This window comes from Lycium barbarum, chromosome 11 (assembly GCF_019175385.1).
Source record: "Lycium barbarum isolate Lr01 chromosome 11, ASM1917538v2, whole genome shotgun sequence".
In the NCBI taxonomy this organism is placed as follows: Eukaryota; Viridiplantae; Streptophyta; class Magnoliopsida; order Solanales; family Solanaceae; genus Lycium; species Lycium barbarum.
The window spans coordinates 112,379,536-112,404,794 of NC_083347.1; the positions used below are offsets into that span (position 1 = coordinate 112,379,536).

A 25,259-nucleotide genomic window follows, 5' to 3' on the forward strand; every position below is an offset into this window, starting at 1 on the left:
TTAAATTGAAAGCTAATGAACGATATAAAGTACAACAATTTTTTTTTAAATCTTCTATAATTATCTCAGGGTAAAATGTGTCCTAGATGTATATATGTATACATTGTTGCTTTTACTACTATTCATAGGCGGCAGGCAGCTGGTCCTTGACATGCCTGCTTCGTGCCGAGGGTATTTCCGAAAATTCAAGGTTTACATACTTTAAAGGTGATGTATTATATTGCCTTATCACCTGTACATGCATTGTACCATTTGCTGACAGTCTAGGGGCCATTTCACATTTTAATGCCACGCGCCTGATTTGTAGCAGCAGAAATTTCTGCTTCCTCATCAAGCAGGTCCCACATTGAAGTAACTTTTTTGTTTTCATTTTATAATGGATTACTACTATTTTGTATCTCCATTTGCAGATTTTCCATATTATTAGTATCTTTGTCCGCGATTCGCGCGGTTCTTTTATGAAAAATACAAGTGCATTTATAAAAAAAAATTGTGGTTAAATTTAATTTGATATAAAAGACGAAAATTTTTACTAACTGCGTTAATCTATTGCTTTTTCGCTTTAAATAAAAAATATTAAATTGAATTGACTCCTCAATTATTTTTTCTTATTTCCCTTTGCTCCCTCTTCTCTATTGTCACTTTCTTCTATAATATTTTCTTCTTGATTTCCTTTTCATCCCTCCTTATTACTCCTTCAATTTACCTCATTTAATTTAATTAATTTTAATTTTGTCAATTGTGTGAAAATTTACATCATTCTATTAAATTTGACAGTTACTATATAAGCATTTTAAATAGGAGATGAGAAAGTTCAAATATGAGGGAAAATGCAAGAAAAAAAACCATAATTATAATATAATTAATACAGTTCTTATAATTGACTCACAACTTTTGTAGGTAAAAGGGAACCTGATGTAATACAAAACCATTATTCTAATATAATGTATACTACAATCTTATACTCTAACCCAAATATGCTAACTCATTAAATTATAGGACGCTATAGGCTCGATTAGTAACTAAAAGTAGGTAAAATGAGAAAAGTCTGTTACAATTTGGATGTCCTAATTTCTCTCGTTTGTCCAATTATCTCCGCATCAAAAGCTATTTACTTCTCCTATTGATACTCGAATAAGAACTCAAATTGTAAGAGGAAGAGATTCGCAGATGCAATATTCAGTATTTTACTTGAAGCAATTTGCATCCAAAATAGTCTTTCCCTCGAAAGGCTCGTGCCCTTTAAAATGAGTTACAAAGACATAATAGAGAATTTCTCATCTTCTTGAAACATTTAGAATACTAAAACATATCTGTGAAGTCAAGAATTTGCATAACTCATAGTTCAAAAGGAAGAAAAATATTAGCTAGCAATAATCATGCCACTATGAAAAGTTACATCACCCTTTTAGTTCAGTCACCGATCTCAAAGAAAAGATACTGCTTTAAGCTTAATTATACTCATTCGCAGATATAGAATTCAAATGCAGACACTTGTATGGCCAGGTTGAAAATCCAACTTAGTGTGTTTCTATTTAGACAAAGGCATTATTCTTGAATATGATAAATTCTGAGATGTGTTGACATACCTTTAAGTAGTTGTATATCACTTTTGAAATATAGGAAGCAAAACTCACCTATAGCATATCAATGACATCTAATAATGGTTGATTGAATGGATTAATTAAACAAAGATAGAACGAAAGCCCATATAATCATTTACCGTCTTCTCCACCAAATACATAGTCTTCTCCACCAAATACAACCCCACGACTATCTAGCACAAAGCTAATGCATCAACATTTCTGCTATAATAGGCATAATTTTTTTTATGACAAAATTGAAGAGTGTAATAACTTTGAATGACCCAAAACATAATATTCTATAGACAAAAATCTGCCATATACGTAGCACATACACAAATCCCATTGAATTGTTAGTGTTCAAATGATAATTGTAACAAATGATAAATGAATTAGAATTTACATAAAACACTCAAACGTTTTTCGGAGCAAATGAGGCAAATGTGTACAAAACTTAATGAGAAGATAAAACTACTCCTGTGTTTTTTCTCAATATGTAGGGTGTTGCTTACTAAAAATTAATATCGTCAGTATTTTTAAAAACTAACAATAAATAGTCAATTTAGCAACATCACTTACCTCTAATAAGTGACATATTATAAGGGGAAGGGAAAAGTTCAATTAATATTACTAAGAGGAAGGAAAAGTTGAGTAATAATTATGAATTTTCATTACAGTAAAATAGAAATAAATAGGAGAAGCGGAGAAAAAAGAATACAATCATTGGCTAAAGAAATGTGCTAAGTCATTTTGTTGAGAGTAAAAAATGAGAAAACTGACAAATGAGATGAATTCCTCACATTTTAAGAATCATCACTTAAACGGGATGCATACTTCAATTGAAGATCAAAGGAAACAAAGTCAAGAACTTTAAGAGTTGTTAACAATTGGACTATGATATTAAAAGTAAATTAAGGATGATGGAAAATAAAGAAGAGAAAACGGGAAGGGGAACAACTTACAAAGTGCGTAATTCGTAACTTCCGATAGTGTTGCCATGAAATTCAAGAACCAAAAAACGTATTCACATACTATGTTTTAGACATAATTACAGAAAGCTTTTAACATAATTTCTAACCAAGGAAAAAGAAGAAGGAAAAGACAACGAAATGAAAAAAAGTAAAACTACTTCGACATCTTTTTCAAATTGAATTGCACTGTTCACAATTCATTTGTGAAATATTCAAATGCTTCCACTTATTTGGAAAGTTTACAAAATCTTTATGATCAATTCTTTTATACCCTTTATCATCTCTATTCCTTTCTCCTTTAACATATATACAATATCAAACCCAAAATATCATAATATCATAAGTTAAAGGCAAAAAGAGTTGAAAATTCTTACAATAAAAATGACCTGAAAATTAAATAACAACAATAATAATACTTAATATTATTATAAAAAGAGTTCTTTGCTTACCCCTTCATGTCGAAAATTTCCATATTCATTAGTGTGGAGGAAAATTTGATACCTGGAAAATGAAGATGACGCAATAGTTTAAAAAGAGGAACATACTATTTATGACAAAATTAAGTATTTGAATTTTTTTCTCAATCAATCAACTCTATCTAGAAGAGAATATAATTTTATCGACAATATTTTTCAAATAAGATCAAACCTTTTGGTATTTAGATGCTTTGAGAAATAGTGTTAATGAAAGCTAAACACCTTAATTATAAGAAGAAAAAGAAGATACCTTTAAATGTGGTAAATTCTAGCAAGCCATGTATTATATTTTTGGGATGCGAGTCAAGTATAGTCGAAGGAGTACCAAAACACATCAATTTCTGTATGTAAATCACGAAGCAACTCATATCCTATAATCATAGCATTACATGGATAAGAGCTCTCTTTTAGAAGTCTAAATAAAAAGGAAAGAAAAAGAAAAGACACTATTCCTGATTTGTTATTCTTTTCTCTTTTTTGTAAGCTGCTCATCATCCTTGTGCTTCAGTTGTATATGACAAACTTGTATATGAAATCAAAGGAGGGAACGACCCATAGCCTCAAATGATAAGAGAAGCATTCATTTTGGGCAACAGTTTGCAGGCAAGCTGTAAAAAAAGTGACTAAGCTGTAGAAATTGTTAAAATTAGTACATATATCAAAGGTCCAGTATCAATTAGTACATTGTGTTAATTATTGATAATGTTAATTAGAGGGAGGAGGAAGAGGTATACGTTTTTTTTTTGGGGCCAGAATTGCACGTCTTGCTACATTATTTTATCTATTAATACATAATGAATACTTATTAAAGGGAAGTAAATGCTAATTATAGGAAAGGTAAGAGATAATAGTCTTTGATCTAACCTTTTCTGTGACGGTTATGATAGATTTATATTATTATGAAAATTAATAAGGTGGTTTTTTGGACTTCTTAAGAGGGATATAATTTCAATAAAAGGGATTAAAAGCAAGAAAAATTCAAAAAAAAAAAAGGAGAAAATAAATAAATGTGTTTCTAGGTCATAGAGAGGTGCCACATCACCTTGTCTATGCCTAGCTTTATATTATATATAGATTATTTATTACATGTCATAGTCCTATTGAATGAAATTAATTTTTTTTTCTCTTTAATTAAATTTGTCCCGACCCAACATACACAATTTTGTCATAAAAGATACAAATTATTTTATTTGTTCACCACAAAAACAACAAAAAAAATATTGTTTTATTTGTTCAAGTACTGCTCTGTGAAGTGTGTAACGGATTTGCTGAAGAAGTTGAGTAGTTGAGATTCCGTTTGTGATTGTAAGCAAATTTGAGAGGAAAGCAACAACTAGAGCTAAACCAATTAACTTCATTCTGTCGTTTTGGGGCAACAAATTGAGGTAGCTTACTTAGATATGTATCAAACCAAATGAACTAATTTTGAGGATGATGATAAGAGAAAAATACCATGAATAAATTAAATTGTTATTTAATTTGAATTCTAATATTTTTATATTTCTTTGTAGAAAATGCCATGATTTTGATAAGAAGATCAATATCTCATCAATTTCCTTTCTGGTATATAGAAGAGCCCTAAAGCAGCTGGAGGTCGTCATTCCTGCTTTAGGGGCTCTTTCGAAATATCAATAATTAACAACTTTAAGGCTGTTGTACCAAATGGTGTTGTTCATGTACCTTTTCTCCGTTGGACGGAACATCTAACTAACACTTGCTTAATGACATGTATGTCCCCTAAAAGAATGTATATCGTATATGATGTCATCTTTTCAGAGGTCTATTTTTGCCCCTAATTTGGGCTTTTATAACTTTTCTTACCTTGTGCGTTTTGACTCAGACAAATAATTTCCTAGCTCTTTTTCGTAATTTAAAAAATTCTTCATAACTATGTTCACTGCAAAGATTTGTTCCTGTGGGCCCCACTACCTACTCTTACCCGATGTCATCTTTACATATGTAATGTCTCTAACTTTCTTTTATGTTTTTTCCTATTACACCTCGTCTTTGGTATACGTTAAAGTTTCGCTTTAAGTCGGGCACCGTAGATTCAATTGGAAATCATTGGAGGATTATGTACAAGGACTATGGGTGTATCTCGGAGATGTATAAGTCCTTAAACATGTTTGAATAATATTACAAAGGTTAGACGTTAAAAGAATCGAAGAGAATATGTTTCCTCGGAAAATTGGATGAAGACCATTGAACGGCCCGTGAAAATGCTGGTTGGCCACCGTGAATTGGAGGCAGTGGAGAGGAGCCACTAGGCCGCTTTCACGGCCAGTGAAATTTTTCACGGTCCATGAAAGTGACCGTGAAATTGAGGCAGTGGAAAATTTCTCTTTTGTTATAATTAAAGGGCCACAACCTTGGGTTCATTTATCACCAAAAACAGATCCTTCTAGACCCTCTAAGCTCTCTCAAACACCCATAAACATTTCAAATCATCCCAAGCTATTTCCAAAGAAGATCAAACATTGAAACCCTAAGCTAGTTCATGGAGGAGATGTGTTCTTGCTTCTAGTTGAGATTGTGGTGGATAAGCTTTGGAGTAAATTGTGTGAGGTAAAGTTCTTCAAGTGATAAGGAATGATTCTCACTTTATTTCTTATTTTTGGTTGATATGAAGGCTTAGCAAGTCTTGAATGTGAAAATAGTTATGGAAGAAAGGTTATAAGGTGTTGGGTTGTAGTTGTTGGCTATGGATGGAATTTGAAAGGAGGATTTGGGATTAATTTGAGTCTAGTTTGCATATAATCTCTTGGCTATGATATTGTTGATATTGTTAGTGATGTTTGAGTGTTGTTTGAAGATTGGTAGAAGTAAGTAATATAGGGGAAATGCTGCCAAATTTTTGTTAGCTCACCTACTAGTTTTGTTTGACCTTATAAGCATTTCAACAACTTAACCTTAGTATGAATCGTCTTGAATATAGATTTTCAAGCTCGGGAGGAAAGACATTGAGTAGTTAAGGAGACGAGAAGGTATGTTAAGGTTGTCCCTTTCTTTCTTATGGCATGATCTCATTGATACAAACCTATACGAATGATACCCATAATGTCCTTAGTCCTAGAAATGCTAAAAGCTCATGGTTCTCGATGTTCTTGTGATACTGTTGATATTGTCTCATGATTATGGATCTTTATCTTATGATTACTGATCTTACTCATTGATGTTAATCTCATCTTATGGTCCTTGTTCCTTCAAGGTGAGATATGATGATGATGATAGTTCCATAATGATAATCGGAGGTTTACCGCCTACTCTTGATATGCATAAGTTACAAACTTATACATCATATATTATAGGAAATTGGGCAAAATTTATATACCTTTGAACAATTTGAAATAAAATAACTTTGTCCTCCATTTCACTTTTGGAACAAAATGTTGGAAAAATATGAATAAAGAACACTGGATTGGAGGCTTAAAACACGTACGAAACGCTTTCCTAAAAATGATATTTGCTCCCTCTTCTCTGCGAGATTGCTATGAGATTTATGCAAATAGTTTTAGTGGATATGACAAACCTTTAAATTTCTGCACTAAGCAAATAGTGAAGAAATTCTATAGGAAAGCAAAAACTTGAACTTGATCTTTTGGAATTGGAGAGAAGAAATATTTGCAAAAGGTTTGAGAAGAAGAAAAAGTTACTTTGCAGAGAAAGAAAAGTAATTTCTGCAAAGTAACGTTTAGGTCTTTTTATAGATAAAGTATTTAATAACCAACACACCCTTTGATAAAAGCCACATCCTTTCACTTAATTTTTTAAATTTAAAATAATAATAATTATATTTAAACAAATCCCAACACAAAGATGCCTTCGTTGTTAGTATATGCATATGGGAATGTGTGGGAAAAGGCTAATTATATACGAGCATGGGAAGAAATGATGTATGTAGTCGTGAATCGTGACTCAAAGCATATGAACTTGCAAGTAATGTTTTATGTTTCATCTTCTCTTTTCACTTTTCTTCAATATCTTTTGAAGTAACAACTTGTGATTTTCGTGTAAGTAGTTTTTTTTTATCGATATCAGTAGAGTGGAAAATCCATATATTTGCAGAACATTTATGATCTGGCAGGTAGGCTAAAATTTCGATTCTGCAATTGCATGCTAAAGGTCTAATAGTTATTTGATGGATGGGGAATGTTTAAACATATCCGTTGTAGTCTAGTTGGTTAGGATACTCGGCTCTCACCCGAAACCCGGGTTCAAGTCCCGGCAATGGAAAATTTACTTTTTCCCCGTTTCAAGCCGTAGGTCTTTAGTCCTGGGATTATAATCCTCGGACTAATTGAGATAAATGACGGGGTGGGTATAAAGTTATCATCGATATCCCATGAATAGGGTGGGTATAAATTTATCCTCGATATCCCATGAACCAAACGACCCCTTAGTATATGCATGCGCCTACTGTCATCTGAACCAAACTTCACACATGTTCACGATGAAACTTGTGATGTAGCCAAGGCCGACGCATAATAGTAGTTTATAATTCCTCAAGAATGGTTTGTCCTTATGACATGTAGGGGTCGTTTGGTTAAATGTTAAGAGATGGAACGACGTACAAAATTTGGATTAAGAACTGGACTGACTACTGCTATTGTAGAGATACAAAGATGTTCGTCAATTCAAGAAATAGGAGGTTGTGGAGGACACGGATTAAGGTAGAAGATTAGTCGTTTATTGTATTAGTTTGTTACAGTTACTTGTTACTTTTCTTCATAATGCTTATTTATAGTATTGTGCCATGACTCCTTTACTTTTGTCGATTCTTATCTGACCTTTTGTCCTACTTTTTCTTGAGCCGAGGATCTTTTGGCCTCCCTACCTTGGATCCAAGGTAGGGGTAAGGTCTGCGTACTCTATACCCTCCCCCGATCCCCCTTGCGGAATTACACTGGATGTGTTGTTGTAATCTCAGTTCTACAGTACACCAGTGCTGATAAGTATCACAGCAAATTCAGAGAAGCTAACTCAGATTTATCGCCACTCGAAAAATCACTAAGTTATAAGACCAAGCATGTATATATGCATGCGCCTACTGTCATCTGAACCAAACTTCACACATGTTCACGATGAAACTTGTGATGTAGCCAAGGCCGACGCATAATAGTAGTTTATAATTCCTCAAGAATGGTTTGTCCTTATGACATGTAGGGGTCGTTTGGTTAAATGTTAAGAGATGGAACGACGTACAAAATTTGGATTAAGAACTGGACTGACTACTGCTATTGTAGAGATACAAAGATGTTCGTCAATTCAAGAAATAGGAGGTTGTGGAGGACACGGATTAAGGTAGAAGATTAGTCGTTTATTGTATTAGTTTGTTACAGTTACTTGTTACTTTTCTTCATAATGCTTATTTATAGTATTGTGCCATGGCTCCTTTACTTTTGTCGATTCTTATCTGACCTTTTGTCCTACTTTTTCTTGAGCCGAGGATCTTTTGGCCTCCCTACCTTGGATCCAAGGTAGGGGTAAGGTCTGCGTACTCTATACCCTCCCCCGATCCCCCTTGCGGAATTACACTGGATGTGTTGTTGTAATCTCAGTTCTACAGTACACCAGTGCTGATAAGTATCACAGCAAATTCAGAGAAGCTAACTCAGATTTATCGCCACTCGAAAAATCACTAAGTTATAAGACCAAGCATGTATATATGCATGCGCCTACTGTCATCTGAACCAAACTTCACACATGTTCACGATGAAACTTGTGATGTAGCCAAGGCCGACGCATAATAGTAGTTTATAATTCCTCAAGAATGGTTTGTCCTTATGACATGTAGGGGTCGTTTGGTTAAATGTTAAGAGATGGAACGACGTACAAAATTTGGATTAAGAACTGGACTGACTACTGCTATTGTAGAGATACAAAGATGTTCGTCAATTCAAGAAATAGGAGGTTGTGGAGGACACGGATTAAGGTAGAAGATTAGTCGTTTATTGTATTAGTTTGTTACAGTTACTTGTTACTTTTCTTCATAATGCTTATTTATAGTATTGTGCCATGGCTCCTTTACTTTTGTCGATTCTTATCTGACCTTTTGTCCTACTTTTTCTTGAGCCGAGGATCTTTTGGCCTCCCTACCTTGGATCCAAGGTAGGGGTAAGGTCTGCGTACTCTATACCCTCCCCCGATCCCCCTTGCGGAATTACACTGGATGTGTTGTTGTAATCTCAGTTCTACAGTACACCAGTGCTGATAAGTATCACAGCAAATTCAGAGAAGCTAACTCAGATTTATCGCCACTCGAAAAATCACTAAGTTATAAGACCAAGCCTGTATATAGTTGCCATTCATTTCCTTTTTCCTAGGCAAAACTTGATTGTCAACTTTAGCATATAGATCATACATGTTACAAGAACTTATTTGAAAGCACCAGTCAATTCCGCTTTGGGGCCACCCACGACTCTACAATTATTTTAGGGGTATGGAGTTTGAGAAAAGAAAGAACTCAGACATTCCAAATAGCCAAATAGGTGAAAAGTTGGATATTCTAAATCAATGCTTGCCTTTGGATAATAAAAGGGCTATATTTACCATTTCAAAACAAGCCATTTTACAAAAATTTCCCAGTAACTTATATACAAGCAACCTGACAAAGATCCTGCTTATATATGTTAAACGAGACAGTTTTGTACAAGAATGAACTTCTATGATGCCATGTGAACAACAATCATGGTCAAACTGCGAGCCATAGTTCTGCTAACGCAACATTACATAATGCAAGAGCTTTTAAGAAAGGAAACTCGAGAATAATTATTCATATTCATTACTAAGTCACAGTACACGAGATACACGATGACATCGTTCATGGATGAGCAACTATACATCGCAACTATACATCTGCCCACGACGAGATACATTATTTAGTGGTTAGTTAAAAGGACATAAAGTAATACTTCTATGTGTGTAGTACAATGCTGAGATGATTTTTTCACATTGAACTCCTACCTGAAACCTGGCACTGGGACAGCCACAAATCTATATGTTCAACAATCTTTTCCCTTACTTTCCGAACTGCATCAGGGGAACTGCAGTTTTTGGCGTCACCTGTGATATCAAAGTATTGTCATGAAATGTGTCACGGTTCATTGTTTCATAAGGAGGAACTTCACAAAGCATCACGTCTAAGACAAGTTGAAGATTAATACACAAAGCCATGCTGGACATTGCTGGTAAACTTTGTGAAATGATGTGCAAAGAAGCTTTCTAATATTGGAATGACAATATGATACCACAGCTAATCAGATTGATGTTCTTATAATGTGTGGAGACCGGAGGCTATATTCAGACAATTGTCCCATTTGATGCTAACTTTGACTAATTTTATTTGGTTAGCAAGCTAACACTATCCAACTATTGTTGTGAGATTGTTCAAGTACACTCTTACAAAAGTGTGGATATTCTGCCATCACTAACTAAGAAAGTTGCAGAAATTAGAACCCTCAGGATCAGTAAAAACTCTTCTTGTACAGTACTGATATGATCAAACAAATTACAAACTTAAGAAAAAACATAAAAATTGGAATTTTGATCATTTGAGTTTTTTTAAAGAGTCAAAATGCTTTATTAATGAGCAAATAAAGTCACTTTCCACACTGCTTTTTTTGAAACCTTTCCAATTCTCTTTAGCCTCTACATTGCAACTACTCTGACACCATCTCTAATAACACCCAATTATATGTCAAATAACAAAAAGACATGGTCAAAGCTGTGAAAAAATTCACGATTGCACTTAAATACGGCTTGCATCTTCCCCACACTCGTTACACAAAATCTGCTTGCTCCTTCTAAGATTAACCACACTAAAAATTTCCTTCTCTTGTCATCCCCTTAGGATAATCTTATGTGATAGGATTTTACATTTCTTCCATTGAAATTCACAATTCATTTCTCATTGTATTGAAAGTGCTACCTATGTATGCAGTAGTTCAGAGTCACAGTTGAGAACATAATTAGAGTTTAAAGAAAATAAGAACAATAATTGCTGTAAGAATATTCATGTCCATCATACTAGTGGATATGCCAAACCAGTAAATTCTACACAGTTAACATCGAGATCGGATACATGCATACCTTCAGGGACTAAGGGAGATTGGGGGCAGCCCCGCATGTCAGTTCCATGGCCACAGTTATGGCAAGAGATTATGTATGAAGGCACTGAAAGTTGAAAAGAGGTCTCAGAAACAAGAAAAATACTTGCAGTACAACAATTTAAAGTGAGTGGCCTCAACAAAATTGTCACTTTCAGAAGTACTTTTAGCATAAGCCATTTTGTTTCTGAGAGAATCATATGACACAGTCATTATACATAAGCCAGCCCCGTTGATACTAAAATCAAAAGGCAGATAAATGAATTATCAATTGTTGCAGACGAGTTCATAGTAATATGTATGAAGTTATGGATCACATTAGCAGATGAATTTTCAATAAGGGTAACAGCTTCCAAACCTTAATTTTTAAAACTGGACTGTGTTTCATTTTACTTTCCAAACCTTTACTCCTTACATGCTTATTTATTTATTGAAAGGTGCATGGTCCATTTTACTTTAAAGGAATTAAAACAAGCATTAATAAAGGCTGTGCATCTGTCATGGTACAATACACTACCATCTAGTTTCACTATTAAAGCAGCCTAAAACTTACTCTCTAGGGAAGAAGTCTGTTTGGATGCATGTCGCCAGGGGTCCTGTGATCCATTTGTGAAGATAATCTTTGACCCTGCCAAAATAAATTTTTAACATAATGAAGTTTGTAATTCCATAAATATTCCACATTGAAGAAAAGATTAAGTGAAGAACTAAATGACTGTTCATCCAACTAGAGCTCACACCCTCTCCGACATTGTTTTTCTTTTAAGAAAAAGTCTAAGCCAAAGGGAAAATGGCGTGACAAAATACCTATGGAAACAAAGACAAGTCAAAGAAATGTTCTATTCTTTGATTGAAACAGGATAATACTGTTCTACAATCACGAAACATGCGGATCAAGTTTAGAGCCTAGAGGACATAAACAACATAGGATAGAATGAGAGGTTATAGGGACCCTAAGAACTAGGTGTTACTCGTATGAGGGCAAATTCCAAATGCCAGACATTGCGTCCAATTAGATATTGAGTCCAATCTGCTTCATCAAAAAAAGATATTGAGTCCAATCTGAGAGTCATCAACCCCAAAAAACAATGTTTTAACATTTTCAAAGATAAAACATACACCTTCCTTTAAATGGTTAAAGAGACTGACCATACTCTAGAACACAACCATTAATATATCAAGTATTTACCCCCCCCCCCCCCCCCCCCCCCAAAGTTGGGTTGAGGTGGTTATTTGCTTTTCTTTAACCAATAAGACAAGTTTAAGCCTATAGTAATGTCGTGTCATCACTTTGTAAAATGATCAGGGTTTGCTGTGAATGTTAGGACCGTTGGTTTAGCTATCTAATGTTTACAGCAAAGCACGACTGATTTACATAAAACAACAAGGGTAATGAATATAAGATGCACCCGAGTGGACAGCTGATTCTTCCTTCTTTTTCTTTTAAATAACTCAAGCATATCCAATTAACATATATATCAAATCAGGAGGGGAAAAAAAGGCAGAAATGAGACCGCTAGAAATAACTAGCGAATGATTACCAGCAATTTTGGTGCCTCCATAGTACAAGTTAGTTGCATCAACATCAGGATAGATACCGGCTCCAAAGACATTCCGGCACAGGTCCAAATGGTATCTGCACGGATCAATTATTGAATTATGAAGTCAGCTCACCAGAGGGTCACACTGGACTAAACAAGTGGAAATGGCTTAGTGAACAAAGCAAAGAAATATTGGTTATAGACGTTCAAGAGTAAGATACGTGCCTGGTATCAACTTTAGAAGAGCGAATACTATCATTCGAGGGTGCAACCTGAAAATATGCAACTTCTGTGCAGACCTGGAACCACCACAAGCGGTCAGAAGTATCACCATTTACAGCAGTGCTTTTCAGATTTTCCTGATCGTATGTTTTGACGCTGACCCCAAAAGTCTTAACATAGTACTCCTTCACATAGGTGGCATATGCATTCTGCAGATAAGAAATACAACAAACACTCAAACATCCATGTGAATATCTACTTATGCTGTCTCCAATATAGGAAATATACACTGTCAGAACCTAATCAAGTGTTCTTTTGTTTAACTACTGGTTCTAAGAAAATACAAAAGCATATCGTATAAATCTGGGTATCTAAACAAAACTTCTGTTCCTTGCTGAAGAATTCTCTTCATGAATATTTCTGACAGGCTTCCAAAAGAAGTATGTCTATGAATTTTACTTTCTTTGTTCAAGCCAGTATCTCCAAAAGCTGAGTTACAATGCCAGTGCAAGTTCTATTTTTGTCTTTGCATTGTATACAAGATCAGCTTGTGTAAAATTATGAACAAAGGTTCTCCTTTCTACCAAAATGAATGCGCTGTTTCACTTTAGACAAGTGAAATTTGATAATGTTTACCACAACTACCTAAACAACTTTTAAATTTAACCCTGGAATGCAGAAAGTTTGAATATTGAATCTTATTTTACCTTTCCCTAGTTAGTAGATTAATCAGTCCTGATTTCACTTTAAATAATGGTCAAGTCAGCTTTTGGAGAAAAATAATCAGTCGGGGTCAGGTCGGGGGGTTGCAACAAACAAAACCATACCACTAAATCTTTCCCAGACTTCTTTGCTTCAAGTAGCGGGATGCATAGTCTGTCTGGACTTCCATATTGAATCTAAAACGTCGAAAACTTTCAATTAGGAAATGTACGAACTCATTCAATAGAGAATATTGTATGAGTGTTTTATACATACTGCTGTAACTGCAGCATTTGCCACAAAGTACAGGAAGTCTCCATCATTTCTCAGCTGCAAGAAAACAGAAGTTCGTCTGTTAGACTAATAAAATAGAGCAAAATAACTATGTATCCTCTCCTTAATTGAGAACATGATGTAACATGTTTATTACTGGTCACCAATTAGATCATACCTTGAAAGCATAAAAATATTTGGTTGAACAAAATTTTTTCTTTCGACGACAAAAATAAAAGGACTATCTATTATAGCGGTTCACATGACATATTTAACACCATATGATTCAAAGAGTAATTTGTTTTATTTCTTACACACATTTGGTGCAAGACGCAAGATTCAGAAGTTCTCTTTATATTCTTCTTCATGTCTAATCAAATTAAGATACAAAAACATAAGGAATATAATGAAAAGAGCAATGCAGTGTGATAATTAGTTTCCAGAGTTAACAAAGATATCATCACCCATATGCTGCTTTAGGTGATCGAGAATACGATATCAGAGAACTCTTCTAGAAGACAGTAAAGAATTCATAGAAAAAACCACAACCAACATGGAAAACACAAACAAAAAGTTAGAAGTTTGATACCTCATCAGCCTCAAACAACGCTTTAAGGTCCTTGCGATTTGATGCAAGTCTTGATTCTACTAGTTGGGTAATTTCTTGCAACACTGCTTTACATTCTGGACCAGCAGATTCACCAACCTATAGTAGGACGATCAGGAGTCAAATTTACTGATCCTTAAGAAATTGTGTCCGAAAAATCCAAAACAGAGCCACAAAAGCAAACATTCTAAAGTCACAGTGTCTCAATTTCATGGTGTTTGGGTCTATTCTCTTGTAAGCTTTCTTTTGGGACATATTCTCTTGAAAGTCTTTCCTTTTCTAGCTTATCCAGCCTAACGTTTAGACATTTCTTGTAGGCTCCTTCCATCTGGAGCATTAAAGTTCCGCCTGAAACTTGAAGGCTTTTGAATGATTTACGTAATTTTAATACTGACAATAGCTAAAGTGCTCTTTTGGAATAAGCAATTATCGAAAATATTTTGGTATTAAGGAGGAATATAGGCTTTACGTGTTATAAAGTACATAACCTTATTATATAGCCTGTCACTTTCAGACTTGTATAGGAATTAGAGGGCTTTATTCTCAATGATCGTCTTCCTCCTTTGGTGATTGAGGACAGCTTGTGGTCCCCCCCCCCCCCGCGTTTATTTTATTTCTCTCATCATTAATTTTTTAAGGAATATTCTAGTAAGCCTGTTTGTCCGGAAAACAAAACAATTACTACAAACTAAAGTAATTCTTTCTGGAAAACAAAACATAACCATAAGCACAAAATCGACCTTGGGCTTAACTCAACCCCAAAAGCACGAGGTGATGATTCTCCAATACCACATAAAGAGCCAAATCACCCATCCACAACCACAACCAATGAGGTAGTTTTGGACACCCCCCCCCACCCCCCACCCCCCCACACACACACACCCAGGCCTGCCAACTGGAGCGTTGATAAAATAATATGGGCTCGGGTAGCAAAGTATAGGAATGGGGTTTGAGGCTCGGCTGAGGGCTTGGCTCTGATAACCACGTAAAGAAATGGACCTTGGGCCTAACTCAACCCCAAAAGCTAGCTTGCTCATTTAGTGAGAATTGCCCAAGACCATATAAGGAAACCAAGTCCCCCGTCCAAAAACAGAATAAGACAAAAATAAGGGCAGCCCGGTGCTCCCAGCTCCCGCTATGCACGGGATCCGGGAAAGGGCTGGACCAAAAACAAAATGTTTTACAATCCAAAAGACCACCTAAGAAAGATAGAAATATAATAAAGAATATCCAAAAAGCTTTCCGTTGTATAACCACCTGATCCTGACAAGAAGAAAATATCCATAAATATAAACAATCACAGAAGCACAATTTTACCTGTTTGTCAAACTCTGAAAAGCTGTAAACTGCTTGAACTACTGCAGAGCTTGCAAGGCTTCCACAAGTTAGGTGAGGAAACTTCAAGCGGAACCATGCACTGAGGGCTCCTGAGTATGAAGCACCAAAGACAAACCATGGGTTTTCAATATTGGATCTGTTGAGCTTCACGTTCAACGACTCCTGCAACATATCAGAAATATTATCCACCGAAAACTAATCATGCAAAGGGGTAAAAAGCGGAGTTGGGAAGTGGAAAATAAATCAGGGATGTAACATAGACTTATATGTACGCATCTAGATACGATGTGGTTAGCTTTACGGTGCCAACTAAAGGCTCATCAATTCACGTGCCCCTAAAATAAATTATTTTATTGTCATTTTGAACATACATAAGATGCATTCACCAACAAGAACCAGACTACCCCCCTAAAATATGGGTCTTCAGATGTTAAGTAAGTTCTAGGCCAAGTTCTATAATTCCAAGGCATGTTATCCATGGCGCCGCAAAATTTGGAGGTTGGCTTATCCCAATAATATCATGCTATCAGATTAGAGATAGCAGTTAGGAGTGGAAAACAGTCAGGTTGGATATGGCGGGTCGAAAACGGGTTAAACAAAAAGGGATAAAGTATCCGGCGCGCCCATATTTAACACGGATTAAAAATGGGTTAACCGATCAGGTGAGAACACAAGGTAAAAGCCAAAATAAGCTTAAGACTCCCAAAGCAAGAACTCATGAAAAATAAAAAACCAGACAAATGGGTATTGATAAAATGGACATCCATATTATCTATCTGGATGTCCATTTTTAGTGGATAATATCTATATTTGATCCTTTTTTAAAAAGTCAGTAATCCAACCCATGTCTAATGGATCGGATGGTTACTTTTTTTCTTAACCATTTTGACAGCCCTATCGAGGTAATCCCACGAGCTATCGAGCTGGATGGTAAGAAGTGACAGGCTTTGGATTGATGAATATTACCACAGGCTTCGGATTGATGAATATTACCACAGATAAAGGAAATAGGATTAAGATGCCGACCTGATAGAAATTCCTGAAAGCTGCCAAGTCAAAAAGTGCCTGTTTTGATGACAAATATTTCAGATTCCCAGTTGTTAAGGATTTGAAGGGTGAACTCTTCCCATAATACCGATGCTCAAGAGTAACGACAGCAGCTCCAAACTTCTTCGCTAAAACCTGTTAGACATGCAAGGTTCAGAAGTTTCAGGCGGAGTACAAATTACCGTCCAGTCCTCAAACCAAACGTAAAAGTAAGTCAGCTTATGGTTTTAGGCTTTTAGCCTTCCATTGCTCTACACGACAAGTCATTGTCACAGCCAGAAGTTGTTTGGATTCAAAATAACCTCAGTATAAAATCTGCATTCTTACGTGGGTGCTCGGTTACCATTTTTGTTTCTAATATAATAAATCATGTTCCACATCACTCATGTGGGAAATCCTGTAGTATTTTACACGGGACATGATGCGGAATATGAATACTTGTATTAGCAATAAAGATATGAGCATCTGAAATGACAAATTTACCCCTACACCTTAATTTAATTACAAAAACTGAAAACATGATTGTGTTAGATAATAAGAATTCCTAATAATTTTAGATTTACAGTAACTTAAAACTTGTAGAATGGCACTTCTTGAATTTGGTTTCACAAAGATTATTATTTTAGAAGTATTTCAGAAACTGAATGGACCATTTGGTTAACACTTTGATAACCAACCGATGCTTACAAGCTTTTTAGTGGTGATTTCAGAAAGGGCCAATCTTCGTTCTCAATTTTCAAAACCTTATCAAAAGTTTCATTTGACAAAAAGAAAAAAGTGTGAAGAGGGTTACTATTACACCTTCACTGAGTAAGATTTTATCCGACCATAATATACTTTAAAATAACAAGGAAGTGATGTATTATATGAGACTGTTTTTTTCTTTTTTTTTTTTTTTGAAAGACAAACTGCAAAATGCACAAAATATATGGGAATGGTTGCCAGTAAACGCCTCCTTGAAAAAAGACACATGGATTATCAGCAAAACATCCACTTGTGATTTTGATTTAAGTCTCTCATGACTCAAACAAGCACTAATCTTTCTCCAGTTTAAAACTATGGACACACCCAACAAAAACCAAACGCACATTTTACATCCAGCATTAAAATTATGAACCGAAAGTCCAACCAACATTTCATATGCACCAATAATCCAATTATTACTACACTCCTTGTATTATAAATTTATATTCCCTACATAACCTAACATTGAACCAAAAGAGGGGAAGGGACATGACAAAAACTGATGGTCCTGAGAAACAAAATAAAAGGATAAAACAAGAATTTTAAGAATGCCATCACTAGGAATAGAGTAGAGTATCAGAAGTAAAGACTATCAACTTACACTGAGGTAATCGTTCGGTATCCCGCTGCATGCAGTTTCTCCACAAATTTTCAAAAATATCGGTCCATCAGGAATCCGGAAATAGTCAAGAAACTCATAGTACCTCTGTCCAAATTTACGATGATCCTACAAATTGCAGCAGCAAGTTATAGCTATACAATGGACCGATCTACTGTAACAAATGCAACTTTATGCTTTAGCCATCTTTTTATCTTGAACTAGTTTAATCATTCTTAACAAACTATCTTTCCTATGAATACAAATCGATTTAACAAAAGGGTTCCCCCAAAAATAAATAACAAAAAGATAGGTCTAGATGAACAAAAAAAAAAAAAAAAGAAGAAGAAGAGGAATATTATTATTACGTAAGGGGAAAAGTGATCAAGAGTTTGATTGAACCAGTGTTCTTCTTTTGTCAAGTACTTGCTTTTTTGTTGAAGAAACTGAGAGGTTGAGATTGCGTTTGAGATTGTAAGAAAGCTTGACAAGAAAGCTACAACTAGTGCTAAGGTTGTTAACTTCATCATTTGGTTTTGTTTACTCTGGTCGTTTTGGGGCAACAAATTGAGGTAGCTTATACTTATTACATATCAAACCAATTTTGAGGATGACAAGTCTGATACATAAAATGGAAAAGGGCCTAAAATATCCTTCAACTAGTAAATTTGATCCATCCACTTTTTGGAACCTAATATATTTCGGACATTAATTTTTGGGGCCTAAAATATCCTTAACATTAACTTTTGGAGTCTAAAATATCTCAGATGTTAACCTTTGGGACCTAAAATACCCCTAACATTAACCTTTAGGGCTTAAAATATTCCTATTTTTAACGGACTCATTTTAAAACCCAATTAATAATTTCATTTATTACATGACAGCTTCTCATTGGTCGCATATAGATTTTTATTTAGTTGGGTCGCTGGAGCGAGTTTAAAAATGAAATCGGGTTATTATCGGGATTTCCGTTAAGACAGATATATATTTGAAAACTTTAATGACGGGAGAGGTATTTTTAACCCAAATTTATAATGGAGGTTATTTTTAGCCTTTTTTCCCAAAATAGAGGGGTATTTTTGACCTTTTCTTAAAACTACGTGCACATTAATATATTTTTTTTCTTTTTCTTTTTAAAGTGACAATGAGAGTTCAGATATGTCTTATGCGCAGGTATAACTTTTTTAATAATTACTAGATGGCCTATAGCACGGGCTCAACACTTCGGATTATAGTGTATCTATGTATATGTAGTTGTGTTTAGATAGTGATAATATATATATATATATACACACTGCGTTCAAAATACGATTAATATAACATTGTAGTTTGTGCTCCGTATCTAAAACTTTATTATATTCATGTTTGCTACGAAAATTTCTTAATACTTTTTAAAAGAGAAGAATCGTTTAAAAGAAAACTATTTTCCTCTCTTTGAAATAAAATAATAGCAATATTTAAGCATCAGTTGATACTTTCAATTTTAATTCGATTAATTTAAAGGTGTATAATACTTATTATTTTTTTATCAAATTTTGACTTGGATAATTCTAATTCAAATTATTAAATTAATTTTACATGTTTAAAACGAAACAAAGTAGAAATTGATTTTCTATTTAAACGAAGAAATGCTATTTTTTAATCTTTGGTAAATATTCTCGGTTTAACTCATTTTACTTGTCATGTTGTCTTTTGCATGGTTTTTTAAGGAAACGTGAATTAGAATTATAATTTGACTAATTTACCTTATTCATTATTTGATCTTCATTTGATATTAATATCTTTTCACATTTATTAGAGTAAGAATGAAAAAAAAAAGTAATTAAATTGTATCTTATTTTTTAAATATATAAATTTTAAGTATATTTATTTTAGTAAACATAACAAATAAATGATATGGCGGAATAGCAAATACAGCAATTAAATATTTTGAAGAAAAGTAATAATACGGGATTCATGTTTTTTGCTTGCAATAATTTCATTTGCTCCCACTAATGGGTTGATATGCATGTGGCAATGAATCCACTATTATTGACTTGATGAGGATACTTTGGGAATTATATGAATATTGTTTGATTTTTTAATATATAAGGTGCACCTTTTTTTTTTTGACGTTGCCTTTTTTTTTTTTAATATGGGATTCACTTTTTTTTTCATGAGTTTGGAGAGGGTGGGGTCCACCTTTTTTTCATAAGTTTGGAGAGGGTGGGGTCCACCCTTTTTTTTTTTTTAAGAGTGACTGACGACGAAGCATGGGTAAACCGATACTTCTATATAATAGAAAAATAGAAATATAATAAAGTATTTATATCTACCTTTTAGAAGAGTTGGTAATATAAACTATAAAATGTCATTTTTTTACCCTTAAATAAAAAAGTGGGTGTGACCACAAAGGATTTTTTTGCCCTTAAATAAAAATGTAGGACTGAACACGGACGACGATCTTGCCTCTATAAACCGGCTCTTCTATATAGTAGTAATAGTAAAGTAATACATATAATTTTTTTTATCAAATTTTGATTTGGATAATTCTAATTCAAATTATTATATTAACTTTACATGTTTAAAATGAAATAAAGTAGAAATTTGATTTTCTATTTAAATGAAGAACTATTATTTTTTAATTTTTAGTAAATATTTTTTGTTTAACCCATTTTACTCGTCATGTTATTTTTTACACGATTTTTTAAGGAAACGTTAATTAGAATTATAATTTCATTAATTTACGTTATTAATTATTTGATCTCCATTTAATATTATTTTTTCTTTTATGACATTAATCTCTTTTCACATTTATTAGAGTAAGGGAAAAATGAAAAAGTAACTAAATTCTATGTTATTTTAATATATAAGTATTTTACGTATGTTATTGTACAATAATTTCATTTGCTCCCACTAATGGGTTGATACGCACGTGGCAATGAATCCATCATTATTGATTTAATTGTTTGATTTTCTAAGCACTTTTTTTTTAACATTGTTTGTTTTATTAATATGGGATTCACTTTTTTTTTTTTAATCTTGCTTGATTTTGTTAATATGGGGTTCACTTTTTTTTCCCCATGAGTTTGGATGTGGTGGGTTCTACTTTTTTTTTTTCTCTTTTTGTTTTTTAATACTGGTTGATGTTTAATATGGGTCCATGAAGAACTTCTATTTTTTAATTTTTAATAAATATTTTTTGTTTAACTCATTTTACCTGTCATGTTGTTTTTTACAAGATTTTTTAAGGAAACGTCAATTAGAATTATAATTTCACTAATTTACCTTATTAATTATTTGATCTCCATTTAATAGTATTTTTTCTTTTATGACATTAATCTCTTTTCACATTTATTAGAGTAAGGAAAAAATGAAAAAGTAATTAAATTCTATCTTATTTTAATATATAAGTATTTTAAGTATGTTGCTGTACAATAATTTCATTTGCTCCCACTAATGGGTTGATACGCATGTGACAATGAATCCATCATTATTGATTTAATTATTTGATTTTCTAAGCACTTTTTTTTTAACATTGTTTGTTTTTTTAATATGGGATTCACTTTTTTATTTTTATTTTTAATATTGCTTGATTTTGTTAATATGGGGTCCACATATAAGTATTTTAAGTATGTTGCTGTACAATAATTTCATTTGCTCCCACTAATGGGTTGATACACATGTGACAATGAATCCATCATTATTGATTTAAAAAAAATATTGCTTGATTTTGTTAATATGGGGTCCACATATAAGTATTTTAAGTATATTGTTGTACAATAATTTCATTTGCTCGCACTAATGGGTTGATACGCATGTGGCAATGAATCCATCATTATTGATTTAAAAAAAAATATTGCTTGATTTTGTTAATATGGGGTCCACATATAAGTATTTTAAGTATGTTGTTGTACAATAATTTCATTTGCTCCCACTAATGGGTTGATACGCATGTGGCAATGAATCCATCATTATTGATTTAAAAAAAAATATTGCTTGATTTTGTTAATATGGGGTCCACATATAAGTATTTTAAGTATGTTGTTGTACAATAATTTCATTTGCTCCCACTAATAGGTTGATACGCATGTGGCAATGAATCCATCATTATTGATTTAATTGTTTGATTTTCTAAGCACTTTTTTTTTTAACATTGTTTGTTTTTTTAATATGAGATTCACTTTTTTTTTTTTAATATTGCTTGATTTTGTTAATATGGGGTGCACTTTTTTTTCCCGTGAGTTTGGATCTGGTGGGTTTCACTTTTTTTTTTTTTTTTTTAATACTGGTTGGTGTTTAATATGGAGCCCAATTTTTTTTTTTTTTAATATTAGTTGTTTTTAATATATATGGGGCCCATAATTTATTTATTTTTAACTTGGAAGGGACGACGAAAAAGGAGCCGGTTGGACGATGAAAAAGGAGCCCAACCGGCTCTTCTAAATAGTTAGAATTTATTACATGTCATAGTCCTATTGAATGAAATTAAATTTTTTTCTCTTTAATTAAATTTGTCCCGACCCAACATACACAATTTTGTCATAAAAGATACAAATTATTTTATTTGTTCACCACAAAAACAACAAAAAAATATTGTTTTATTTGTTCAAGTACTGCTCTGTGAAGTGTGTAACGGATTTGCTGAAGAAGTTGAGTAGTTGAGATTCCGTTTGTGATTGTAAGCAAATTTGAGAGGAAAGCAACAACTAGAGCTAAACCAATTAACTTCATTATGTCGTTTTGGGGCAACAAATTGAGGTAGCTAACTTAGATATGTATCAAACCAAATGAACTAATTTTGAGGATGATGATAAGAGAAAAATACCATGTATGAATTAAGTTGTTATTTAATTTGAATTCTAATATTTTTATATTTCTTTGTAGAAAATGCCATGATTTTGAAAAGAAGATCAATATCTCATCAATTTCCTTCCTAGTATATATAGAAGAGCCCTAAAGCAGCTGGAGGTCGTCATGCCTGCTTTAGGGGCTCTTTCGGAATATCAATAATTAACAGCTTTAAGGCTGATGTACCAAATGGTGCTGTTCATGTACCTTTTCTCCGTTGGACGGAACATCCAACTAACACTTGCTTAATGACATGTATGTCCCCTAAAAGAATGTATATTGTATGTGATGTCATCTTTTCAGAGGTCTATTTTTGCCCCAAATCAGGGCTTTTATAACTTTTCTTACCTTGTGCGTTTTGACTCAGGCAAACAATTTCCCAGCTCTTTTTCGTAATTTAAAAAATTCTTCATAACTGTGTTCACTGCAAAGATCTGTTCCTGTGGGCCCCACTACCTACTCCTACCTGATGTCATCTTTACACATGTAATGTCTCTGAATTTCTTTTATGTTTTTTCCTATTACACCTCGTCTTTGGTATACGTTAAAGTTTCGCTTTAAGTTGGTCACCGTAGATTCAATTGGAAATCATTGGAGGGTTATGTACAAGGAGTATGGGTGTATCTCGGAGATGTATAAGTCCTTAAACATGTTTGAATAATATTACAAAGGTTAGACGTTAAAAGAATCGAAGAGAATATGTTTCGTTGGAAAATTGGATGAAGACCATTTTCACGGGCCGTGAAAATGCTAGTTGGCCACCGTGAATTGGAGGCAATGGAGAGGAGCCACTAGGCCACTTTCACGGCCAGTGAAATTTTTCACGGTCCATGAAAGTGACCGTGAAATTGAGGCAGTGGAAAATTTCTCTTTTGTTATAATTAAAGGGCCACAACCTTGGATTCATTTATCACCAAAAACAGATCCTTCTAGACCCTCTAAGCTCTCTCAAACACCCATAAACATTTCAAATCATCCCAAGCTATTTCCAAAGAAGATCAAACCTTGAAACCCTAAGCTAGTTCATGGAGGAGGTGTGTTGTTGCTTCTAGTTGAGATTGTGGTGGATAAGCTTTGGAGTAAATTGTGTGAGGTAAAGTTCTTCAAGTGATAAGGAATGATTCTCACTTTATTTCTTATTTTTGGTTGATATGAAGGCTTAGCAAGTCTTGAATGTGAAAATAGTTATGGAAGAAACATTATAAGGTAAGGTTATAAGGTGTTGGGTTGTAGTTGTTGGCTATGGATGGAATTTGAATCTAGTTTGCATATAATCTCTTGCCTATGATATTGTTGATATTGTTAGTGATGTTTGGGTGTTGTTTGAAGATTGGTGGAAGTAAGTAATATAGGGGAAATGCTGCCAAATTTTTGTTAGCTCACCTACTAGTTTTGTTTGACCTTATAAGCGTTTCAACAACTTAACCTTAGTATGAATCGTCTTGAATGTAGATTTTCAAGCTCGGGAGGATAGACGTTGAGTAGTTAAGGAGACGAGAAGGTATGTTAAGGCTGTCCCTTTCTTTCTTATGGCATGATCTCATTGATACAAACCTATACGAATGATACCCATAATGTCCTTAATCCTAGAAATGCTAAAAGCTCATGGTTCTCGATGTTCTTGTGATATTGTTGATATTGTCTCATGATTATGGATCTTTATCTTATGGTTATTGATCTTACTCATTGATGTTAATCTCATCTTATGGTCATTGTTCCTTCAAGGTGAGATATGATGATGATGATAGTTCCATAATGATAATCGGAGGTTTACCGACCTTACGTCACTCCGATAGAGTTATAGTTTTTCTTTGGGCTCTCAAGCATGCTTATATATATATATATATATATATATATATATATATATATATATATATATATTTTATTTTATTTTCTCACACCAAGCCGGGCTATAGTCGGCCGGGTACGACTATATATATATATATATATATATATATATATATATATATATGTATTTATTTTCTCACACCAAGCCGGGCTATAGTCGGCCGGGTACGACACCTATTGTGCACACCACTGCAGTTGGGTACAAATAACACCGAGCCTTGTTATGACCGAGTACGGATGACGAGCCTATATGGCCGGGTACGGTATTATGATATATGTATATGTATGAAAATGTTTTTTTTAAAAGGAAAGCATGCATGTTATCCGCCTTAAAAGGCATGCAGATGTACAGGTTCTTTTATCTCATATTTCTT

The 25,259-nt window shown here is 33.7% G+C and overlaps 1 protein-coding gene and 1 non-coding gene across 3 annotated transcripts; one reads left to right on the forward strand and one right to left on the reverse strand.

Moving 5' to 3' along the window:
- Positions 1 to 7,192: 7,192 nt before the first annotated feature.
- On the forward strand, positions 7,193 to 7,263 carry TRNAE-CUC (transfer RNA glutamic acid (anticodon CUC)). Its single transcript has one exon. It is a non-coding gene; the product is annotated as a tRNA-Glu (tRNA).
- Positions 7,264 to 9,772: 2,509 nt separating this feature from the next.
- LOC132617619 (probable serine protease EDA2) lies at positions 9,773 to 18,805 on the reverse strand. Of its 2 annotated transcripts, XM_060332666.1 has the most exons (13): positions 18,576 to 18,805; positions 18,211 to 18,336; positions 16,845 to 17,000; positions 15,798 to 15,980; positions 14,463 to 14,579; positions 13,877 to 13,930; positions 13,726 to 13,797; positions 12,902 to 13,107; positions 12,677 to 12,771; positions 11,689 to 11,763; positions 11,119 to 11,202; positions 9,994 to 10,092; positions 9,773 to 9,885 (listed from the first exon to the last, which is right to left on the reverse strand). In XM_060332666.1, exons 1-13 carry the CDS (start codon positions 18,735 to 18,737, stop codon positions 9,878 to 9,880), a joined length of 1,437 nt encoding a protein of 478 aa, XP_060188649.1. In that variant the 5' UTR covers positions 18,738 to 18,805; the 3' UTR covers positions 9,773 to 9,877. The 2 variants fall into 2 exon arrangements, with proteins under 2 accessions (XP_060188649.1, XP_060188648.1); XM_060332665.1 differs by lacking the exon at positions 9,773 to 9,885 and having other exon boundaries at positions 9,892 to 10,092; positions 18,576 to 18,804.
- Positions 18,806 to 25,259: the final 6,454 nt, after the last annotated feature.

Bases quoted from the DNA above. Each gene is read 5' to 3' on its own strand.
- LOC132617619 (XM_060332665.1), bottom strand. From the start codon at position 18,737: ATGATGAAGTTAACAACCTTAGCACTAGTTGTAGCTTTCTTGTCAAGC. The intron at 17,001-18,210 runs GTAAGTTGATAG...CATGTCTAACAG, and splicing joins TACCGAACGATTACCTCAGT to GTTTTAGCGAAGAAGTTTGG. The intron at 13,108-13,725 runs GTATGGTTTTGT...TCTTATCTGCAG, and splicing joins AGTCTGGGAAAGATTTAGTG to AATGCATATGCCACCTATGT.